The sequence below is a fragment of the Syngnathus floridae genome, chromosome 10 (genome assembly GCF_059516105.1).
Source record: "Syngnathus floridae isolate MCC-2025c chromosome 10, RoL_Sflo_1.0, whole genome shotgun sequence".
NCBI classification, from domain to species: Eukaryota; Metazoa; Chordata; class Actinopteri; order Syngnathiformes; family Syngnathidae; genus Syngnathus; species Syngnathus floridae.
Window position 1 is genome coordinate 13,715,127 of NC_142422.1, and position 10,316 is coordinate 13,725,442.

Sequence of the window (10,316 nt, forward strand, 5' to 3'; positions counted from 1 at the left end):
CTTCGAGGGTAAAAGTTTGGTTCCTTTCGTCTACTTTCCTCTTGTAAATGGGAAAGCATTTTACTGCCATATCATGAATTGGTGTGAAACAATTGCTGCCATTTGCAACAAAAGCGCAGGTCGAGTTGCAGCTTGTGTTTGCTGCCGCAGTCAGATATGAAACCCGGTGCTCCTGCTACACCTAGTTGTCCCCCCCCCCCCCACACACACACACACACACACACACGCACCCCTTTGTCTCTTCACGGCGAGGGAACAATTTCACTCTACCGTTCCACTCGAGCGACTGACAGGCAGCAAGAGAACTTTCAGCGGAGCCTGTTGATAGCACAATGCCAAGACTCACTCAACTGACAATGTGAGGAGAAAATGGGAAGGAAGCAAGTAAGGGAGGAAGCAATGAAGCGAGGAAGCAAAGTGTCCCGTGTGAGAGATTCAATGATTAATGAGTTTAGCACAGTCCACTATAACGTTAGCTAGCAAGTTTAGCTAGCAAGGCTAACCGCGACGCTTATCCAAATCTAGCTCATTTCCGACTCAAGTTAGCGACACCTTATTGACTAGACTTTTCGCTGCTCCACAAAATGTTACGGTAGTAGTGGAAAAGTTCTCCGTATATTAGCCAATTGAAAGACGAGATGCCAAAAACCGCCACGGCTAATCAACTCTTTAAATCTCAGTGCGTCAAATAATCAATGACTTGAACACTAGAGCTAACTAACGAGGGCGGACAGGACATCTTATTTTCACAAAAAGGGGCCACATTCAAAAGGTGGTGATGGTGCTGCTGTTTTGGTTAATAGGCTATGCAGCTCACTTTTAGAAGAGGATACTTTTTTGGAAAAAGTTCACAGTTTGTTGTGTGGGCGGTCTACCTGCATTGAAGTGCCACTCGTGCTCTTCTGCTGAAGACACCGGCGCCAGCACCAGCGCCAACACCAGCAGCGGCAGGCGGGTGACCTCAGCGCAAGGAGTCAGCCGCCCGGCTGGCCTCGCCATGACCGCAGCAGTGCGCATACTGCTTACCTGTGCGCCGACACACTGCTGGCCTCAGGCATTCCTGCAAACCAGAGGAAGAAACATCAGAAACAAATCTTTGGCTACGTTTCAAGTGGTGCCATGGCAGAAACCTGAAACCTGACGTAGTCAAAAGTGAGTTTCTCGCAGTAGTGTGGCTCCAAGATGTCTTGTTTGTAAAACTTAGCAAAGCAAACCAAGAGTGAGCGAGCACAAAAGTGCCAAAATCCACTTTAAAGTGCTAATTTGTTTCTTGGTCTGGGTAGCGGCCGGCCTGCCGGGCGACAATCAAACATAACTCTGGCAGTTAGTGACGACGCTACAATTAGCACCACATTCACTCTATGGGCACTTGAGAAGGTCATCGTTTGCCAAATTGCTAATCTCAAACTGGCTTGGACACATTTAAGCAAATTAGGTTTGGAAAGATTGAAAAACAAAGATCCGCTGGTATTGAATGGAGCATCTGATATGCCTTTAACAGGAAGCAAAAACACATCGAGAACATGGCTCGCTCTCACTTGCAAACCCCAAACATGCAAGGTTGCCAAACTGACATGACAGCTGACCGCTGGCATTTTTTCCTGTGCGAGAAGGAGGGAAGACGCCAAGTGCGAGTCTGAAGAGGGAACGACAGCTGGGAGCGAAAGAGAGGGCCGGCCTCAACTCCAACAGTTGACGCACAGCCGTAGTGGCAACGGGCAGCCTCCAGACTTGAACTTGTGCTCCATGATTTACACGCGGGCATGTGGCACACGCATGATGACGACACTTCTGCTCATTCTTCATTGGCGGAAATTAGCATTAACATTCAAGATGATTTGCGCTGGGGAAGACAAGAAACTTTTAAGGGCTGCGTTGTGGTTAGCGTGTCTGTCGTGTGACTCACACTTCCAAGTTTGAATCTCACATTTTGTCTTTCTCCCACATCTAAACAGTATCAGCAAAAGTACTAACGAGGCGATTCTCATCAGATGGATTTGCGCAAGATTCTCATCCGAAAGCAGGAAATGGAAGAACGGAAGCCGTGACGACTGTGTCAGGCGGCCGCTGACTTATGGCCTTGGACAGAAACGCGTGGGACCAAAGAGGGGAGCAAGGGCGTCACGCTGGCTGCAGCTGTCCTGCAAAAGGGATAGCCGCTTGGGAGTGCGGCTGCGCTAAAAGCCGAGAAGCTCCACTGATCGGGTGTTGCTCCTCATCGGCTAACGGGCTTCTTCTCAAAGCATCCCGACAGACACAGATTGGGGAGGGGACGACATGACAAACGCGGAGAGAAAGCGCAAAAAGCCCAGACAAATGTTTTGCCGAGCAGGAACAAAAGTGTCCGTGTTTTGCTGGCAAAGACGAGCGGCTGCCAACAGCTGCAGTTAGCATAGCGCTCAGCCTGTCGGGAGAATTCGGCCAGCCAATGCACTCCGACGCTTTTTCTCTGCTAATGCGGGCTGCTCGCTGCGCCCGCAAAGGCAAAAAGTGCCCTTCGGATGCGCCTTTTATGACGATGAGATAAGCAGCAAAAGCACTGGCGGCTGTCTTGTAGAGCAACTTGGAACGGTATCAACAGCAGACACAAAGAGGAGAAGGCTGGGATTGCACATCATACAACAAATACTAAATGACAAACATGATTTTGAAAACTGTGCCCAAGAGTCAAAAGTTGAAGGGCATCTCCATCACAATAAAAGCAGCCGCCAACTTAGCATCAAGGTGTTGGGCCAGTGCGCTCATGTTCTGGCCGCCGTTGTCCGGCAGGATGCAAAGCCAAGCTGAGGGCCAACTTGCTGCGACTGCTTAGCATTGCTCATCAATCTGTGCACTGTTCGTCAATGCAAGCAAGTGCAAGTCACCTCATTGGTATTTTGCACTACATTGAGTTGTCCGAGTTCCTCAATAGCGTCACGACTGAGAAGCAAGACAATGGAACACTTAAAGCGTGTCAGCTCAAAGAAAATACAAAAAGGAAAGTGAGTGGACAAGGTGGTGAATCAGGGGGTAGAAGAAAGCATACTCGGGGGACATTTCCTGCAATAATTTGGGAGTCGTTAAAGCAGCATTAAGGCTCCTCTGAGCACACAAGCAGCTTAATTATTGCACAAATTCACTAAGTCCAAGAGACGGTGGCAAGAAGAGCGGGAGTTTGCAAACAATGACGACTTGCAGTGGGGGGCTGACTGATGAGCACGGCTCGGGCTTCATCAGTGCCTGTCACCTATGCTACAAAGTGAAAGCACACCAAGGCTCAACTGGTTGTCAGAAGACTCGAGCTGGTCAGCAAGTTTAGACTGGAAGCGTTTTGGTTCTCTCGCACGCAAGTCAAGTCGCGACGTGCCGAGCGCGAGCAGAGCCTCTTCACTCTCGCTTGTTTTGTCGTGAATGAGAGGGGCCGCGCCTCACTTTGCCCACCGCCTTGGTGCTTTGGTTTCAGCACTGGCGTCATTCGTTCAATGATCGCATACTGTACAAGGTGTGACGCGGCGGTGCTCAACGGTTCTTGAATAGTTGCCATGGCAACAGTTTTACCCAGGCCAAAAGAGGCTTCTGTCGTGGACGCCATTTGTTTGTGAGCAAATGCGACGACATACCGGCATCGGTGCTCCGTGTTGCTTTGTCTCATTCGACTTTTTCTTGTTTTAATTTGCTCCTGCCTCGACAGGGAGGGGCTGTGACCTTTGCTTCCACCCATTAATGAGAAAAGCGTCAGTGCTAAAACTCCTAATGAGGCGTGGGCAAACAACGCCAGTTTGCCGTCAAGTGCACTCTGGTACCAATATATTGTTCTCTTAGGAGCATCGTGCATTCTAATTGGAATGCAAGGTTGCCTTTAATTGCACGCACCGACACGCTCTTCACCTGTGAGTGAGCCACGTTCAAAAGACAACATTTCAGAAATCAAAGAGCCAACACCAGTATACATCCCAGACCTTAACTGGCAACATAGAGTCCCAAGTCGCCAAATTCTTGTCAAATGCAAACGGTGTGGCACAAGACTTAACTATAGGAATGGGTCAAAATAGCAGTTTGCAGGTATTCATGGCCTTCCTTTGTCTCACAGAAAGGCAACAAAATTTGCTCGTAAAAAACAAAAGCGTGCAAGCGTTCCCAGAACACCTCAATCGCAGTTCCCCTTTTGGAAAGAGACTTCAATTATGCAGCTCACGACAAGCCCTTCATGCTAATGTGTCGCCCCCCCCCCGGCAGTTGAGAGCAAAAGGTAGCACCCCTTGTTCAACTTTGATGCCGGGCACGACTTTGCTCCACAATTCTACTATTCGGCAGCATTGCCAGGAGACTTTGGTGATTGATGCCCGGGTGACAAGGCCCCGAGCGAGCGAGCAGCCCACGTGGACGCGTGAGGTCTTGAGTCGATGAGCAAGTAAAAAAAGAACCAGCTCAAGTTGCAACCTTTTTTTTTTTTCTCTGTAATGTAACGCCGGCAGTCCCTTGAGTACATTCCCGACCGTCAGCCAGTCAATCTCACGCTTCTCAAGCTCGCTTACTCAAAAGCAATTGATGTTCAGATAATAGAAAATCAAACAAAGTTGGGATGAGCATAAAAGAAGGAACTGATTGGGAGTGTTCCAGGAGTTGTTTTTTATCTGGAGAGATTGGATATGTGCCATTTGACTATTTTGATGGCAGTGCCTCCATCTCGATTCGGCAGCCCAGACTAGAAGATTGTGTTGGGTCACCAATCTCGTGTTTCGTCCCCCAGGACTGAAATGTGGCGCAATTGGAAAAAAAGTGTGCAGGGCGTTCGTCTCATTAATGGGCGTCCATCTGACAGTGTCAATTCTCAGACTCAAATCCCTGAACTGACGGAGGCTTTGTGACTGGCAGAGCATGACATCATCTTGCTCATATCAAATTTCATATGCAGGCACGGGGAGGAGGGGGGCGCCTTTCTCTTGTGCGGCGTGCCAAAATGTGATAGGAGAGAAATGACAAATTCTTTCAAGTCAAGCTCCAAAGCCAAAATAAAACTTCGGCACACACACACACACACACACACACAAGCGGAGTCAACGCTATCTCATCACGGCGTCCCATGACGGGACATGAAACAATGGAAGATCACAGAAAAACGATTTGCTCTGCTTGTTCAATTTTGCGGTTAAATAAAGGAGACATGTCATGTAATCACTGCACTAATTGCGTTGACTTCAACGGCCTCCTTTCAAGCCCGTTGGTGCTCTGCTTTGGACATTCCAATCTGCTTTGATCTTTCAAAACATCAAACACGCATCGGACTGTGAAATGAGGAATTCATGTTTCTGCTGTGGCAAAGCTTTCTTATGACAATCATTTGTGTCTCATGAGAATTATTTTTATGTGTGGGAGGGGGGGGCATGTCATGTACAAGGCTGTCACGGACAGCAGCAATATGTAATGAATATGTAATGAAATATAAATAACACCAAAACAAAAAAAGCAGAACAAAGTCACTCCCATTTTAACCAAAACATATGAACAACATCACAGCACACGTCTTCTCCAGCTGTTTCACGTCTTGGCCAAACGGCACAAACACATAAACAGCGATTACACAGAGGGGGACATAGGTGAAATTAGCAGCCAAAAGGTCATTAAACTAGCCAGCATTCCCTTAGCTGAAGAAAAAATTAAATTGCTCCAAAAAGCTCAAAGCTAAAAAGGCCTTCTTGGACCCAGCAACGCGTCTTCTGCTTTGAGGTGAACGCAGCAAGAAATTGCAGCTCACTTCTCTTTTGCCTTCAATGCAACACATCGGTGCAGTGTGTGCAAAATTCCATCTGAGATTGCTCTGTGCAAATCGAATTTCGGTTTTGTTGCTCATTTGAAACATTTGCACGCAGGGCCTCATGTCACGTTTGTGTCCGCTTGCCCTGAAACAAAAGCACATGCACCAGATGATGTCATCTAAGGTCACACGAGCTAGTGCAAGCATGACATGGGTGGTGACCCCCAAGCACCGACCACAAAGCCGTTGCTGGGAAAGAATGGCTTTTATTTGACTTTGTTTTAGTCAAGGAGGTGCCATGTAAAGAAAGGGGGGAGGGATGCGGCTCTGAAAAGGCTAAGACCCAACCAAACATTCTTTCACAAAAGACACTTTTCACAAGCCCAGAAGTCAGCGGTGCAGTCTTTACACAGAAATCACAACTGAGGAAATTGTGGTTGAAATCAATAAACACAGGTTCATCAATTTTCAGTGGATAGCAAGAGTTCTCCAGTGACCAAAACAAGCCACGCTCTCCATTGTAAGACTTATCAGTATTCAGGTTTGTGCTTCATCTCTCACATTAACAGTTGTCATCTCAAAATTTAATCAAAGTTGTTGGGGATCCAATATTCAACTTTTTGCTTCAGTTGTCACTCAGCAGAGTGAACCATGAAGAACAATTAGGGTATGGTGGCCGTGAAGGGACAAAAGTGCAAACAGTCTCTCAAAGTCGCATTTGTTTTTCAACTGCCAAAGTCGAGTCAATAAAAAGTAGTACGCAATCTTGTGAATTCTGAGAAACCAACAAAATAAGGTCCTCAATGTAAAACTTGACATGTTCATTTGAGTCACTTGACAAGCAAGCAAGCAAACAAACAAACAAGCAGTCCACTTTGCTTTGCACACATGCGTTTTGGTGGCTTGAAAGTATGCAGTAAATCCAGGACGTGATGCAGACTGTCAGGGAAATTCCAGATACACGGCTGCTAATATTTGGGCGCAACGTTACACCTTGGTCGGCCCACATGCGCCCGGCAGGAGGGCTCCGTCAGCGTGGCGGCAGTCCAGAACCGCTTCACGACGAGACTGACGGACGCCAAGCCATGTGTGGTCATGAACACAAACACACGCTAGAAGCCGCAAATAGGATAGAAATTGAAAAGGAAACCTACCTTCCACACCGCAACCGCTATTTTCGAGCAGCACCCTCAAACTTTTTGGTCACTCCGTCTCGTTACTGTCTGGAAACGTCCACACAAACTTCCTCCAAACGCTGACTCCGAAATTGGCGAGTGGGGTTGCTTTGCGCACTTGCAAAATGTGTCCAATAAATGTGATGAAGGAGAAGCCAAATTGAGACGCCAAACCGAGTCTGTGAATGCGAGCTCCGCGGTAGTGGCAAGGCAGCCGGACCGCAGCGGGCGCCACCAGGTGCTCATTTACATAACTGCACCAGCTGTAGCCAATGGCGGATGAGAGCAATTTGCCTCATTGGGTATTCAAGCAGGCGCCTGATCCAATAAGAGGCTGCGGTGGGCGGGGCTCCGTCAGACAGCACATTTGGAGTGAAACTGAAGGGTGTGAGAAAAGCCTTTTAAAATATTGCACAGGAGCTCTGATTGCATGCCTCGTTAAGCCTTTGCTCCCAAAAAGAAACAGTGCAATGGAATACAATAAAGGCGGCCATTTTGTCACTCGCTGTCGACTGAATATGGCATTGAAATTGACGTCACAACATATTATGTTTTCATGAGAAAATAATCACATAAACTCATATGTTTAGTAATATTTCTAAATTAAGGGTCATGTTCAACAAATGATGGACCCCCGTGGGGACTAAGTGGTTCAGAAAATGGATGGATGGATGGATGGATGGATGGATGGATGGATGGATGGATGGATGGATGGATGGATGGATGGATGGATGGATGGATGGATGGATGGATGGATGGATGGATGGATGGATGGATGGATGGATGGATGGATGGATGGATGGATGGATGGATGGATGGATGGATGGCTATAAATTAGGTGTGGTAAAATCTATATTGGGCAAGCTGATTTAGGCCAAACATAAAAACAAAATAAAAATATCCCCAAAACCTGATGGGCTAGAAAACATGTAAAGATTTTTTTAAATGAGTGTCAGAATTATATTTTGGGTCACAAAAAAGTATCAGTGATTAAAATCAGGTGTTGACAAAGTTAGAAAGGTTGCATGCAAATGCATTGAAGCTTATCCCAATGATTGTTTTTATGGTAATAGTCTACTTTCGTTCTTAATTATACTGTCATGTCTTTCATGTCTTTGTCGTCTGTGATCAGTGTTAAGGGACAGTAGGTCACGTGACTAGAATCAGGAAGTAACCGCAGGTTTCAGCACAGTGTTGAAAGAGAACGCTGCTTGTTCTATTCTCTCCTGCAGTTCGGCAAAACTACTACCTACATTTTGTGTGATACAAGGCATCGTTGGTATGTATCTTTGTTTAAGTTATTATGGATCGAAATAGATCTTTTGAGTTCTGAAATTATAGTTTTCTGTGATGTTAGACGATAGGATAAAAGCATGATTGAGATTTCATATCGATTTGATTCATTTACTTCGTATGACTGATTATAGAATGTGGTTTGTATTCTCCCAGTTTCACACTTTCCCTTGTTATTAAACCTGGAGTCAACCTTCAACCTGGCCTTCAGAGTCTTGATGAGTGAAAGTGGTTGAGCTTACTGTCTTCGGATATTCAACATATTTGGAGGGCAGGATATATACTTTTGTGACACAAACCACCACAGATTAGCTCAGTTAACGTGTTTATTTATCATGATTGTCATTTTATATGATTATTTACAAACATAAACTCTGATCATTTTGTGTTACAAAGCACCTTATTTAGGCCATTTACTGCGAACCTGATGCTTGTGAAGGGAACTTTATTACAGAACGGCAGCAGCAGCTGCATAGCATTGCGGGCCCTAGGCTATAATGAGTCAGACTGAAGGCTTTTGCAGTAAAGCACAGCAATGAGTCAGCAAAGGCTGAGAGTTGTTGATATGGGACCCTGAAGCATGCAGGAGGAGAAACTGAGAGAAAATTCGCCTTTCAAAAAGAGTTGACTACCTGTGCTCTGCAGCAAAAGCCTTTTCGGCTGCAATTTCCTTATGTGTTGGTTCATGCCCGTTGGACTGGGAGAAGAAAAAGTGGCAATGGAAGGAACAACAAAGGTTACTAACGCACGAGTATACACATTTAGAAAGTACAAGTGTTGTTTTTGAATAGTGTAATATCAAAGTAAAAAAATCTCTAGAGAAAGAACAACTGGAGAATAGGAGTGATCCTAACAAATGTAGTGTACAGTAGCAGAGTGTTGAAACTCAGTTGGTCCCCTCCTGCTAATCACAGGCGCTATCTGTTGATAGGGGCTGGCTCGTCTTACAACGTTGCGGCTCTAACGGCAAATTCCTCGCAGGATCAGACTTGCAAAAGGAGGGGAGGCTGCGGGAGAAAGTGCATGGGACAAACATTCCAGCCCCAAGAATCTCATTTTGAAAAGAAATATGGAAACAGGTCATGAGGAATAGAGAGCGAGCAAGACACAAGTGTACAAAAAGGAAATAACAGGAAGGGGGGGGGGGGGGGGATTTTTCACCTGGGGCTGACAGTTGCCCTGGTGACCAACAAAGCAGTGGTAGCTGGACAAAGCGTTGAGAAGTCACCCAGGCGAGCATGAAAAGACAAGCTTTGACAATCTCCAAGCTAATATACACAGCCGCATTAGTCCGCTACAAAGTTTTGTTTTTTCAAATTTCACACTGTAGCTCGGTTGAAAAAAAGTTGGAAAAAAAAAATTTGAGGCCCGTTTTCAAGGACAAACATGGTCAAGATCAAAATGCTCCTTGTGCTAATCGAGCACTTTGACTCTTTGCGCTTGGTCACCACGGCAACCATTCCAACCAGCTTCCCACCGACGCTTCTGGATCTCCGTCTCTCTATTTCATGGAACCTATGGGGAGTGTTATTGGGCATAGATGGATGACTGAGGAATACTTTAGGTAGGGGGGCAGGAAACTCAGAGAGGTGCGAGTGAGTGGCATGGCAATGCAGTGAGAGGTGGCGCTAAAAATAGCCCACTGACGCATGAGTTTCAGTTCACAAGCAGCGCACAGCCCAAATGACTAACTTACACTCTCGTCCAACAATGAATTCACATGGCTGGACAATAATACATGACAACTGTGTGAATACAACGTGGCTGTCTTTCACCTTCCACAAAGTGTCCACAGCCAGCACTCCAACAGCAGGCTGCACACACATTCCCAAGAGTTATCAGCCACTTTCCCACAAAAGCTGAACACACCGATGTTATCGGCAGACACAAAAGCACGCATTGAGATCACTGCACCTGAACGCCACGAGTAACCACGTCTCCGATGTTCCGTCCGGACCAGCTCAATTGACGTGGAATTATTTTCACGAGTTCAAAATCCTACCTTTAAAATTTCACATTAAATTAAGAATACAAATCTGATTTTAGCGCAGCGCCGCCGACGCTGTGGGACAAATCTAGATGGCGGTGTGATAAGTTAAAAGTAAAACGATTCG

The 10,316-nt window shown here is 46.2% G+C and overlaps 1 protein-coding gene across 3 annotated transcripts in view; it reads right to left on the minus strand.

The window, feature by feature from the left end:
- Positions 1-7,147, minus strand: part of ddr1 (discoidin domain receptor tyrosine kinase 1) — a 21,508-nt gene extending 14,361 nt beyond the window's left edge. For all 3 annotated transcript variants that reach the window (XM_088386050.1, XM_088386049.1, XM_088386048.1), the window contains exons 1-2: positions 6,889-7,147; positions 876-1,060 (exon numbers count right to left, since the gene is read on the minus strand). In XM_088386050.1, coding sequence (XP_088242176.1) covers positions 876-1,017 — 142 coding nt within the window. In that variant the 5' untranslated portion in view covers positions 1,018-1,060; positions 6,889-7,147. The remainder of the gene's footprint in view (positions 1-875; positions 1,061-6,888) is intronic.
- Positions 7,148-10,316: the final 3,169 nt, after the last annotated feature.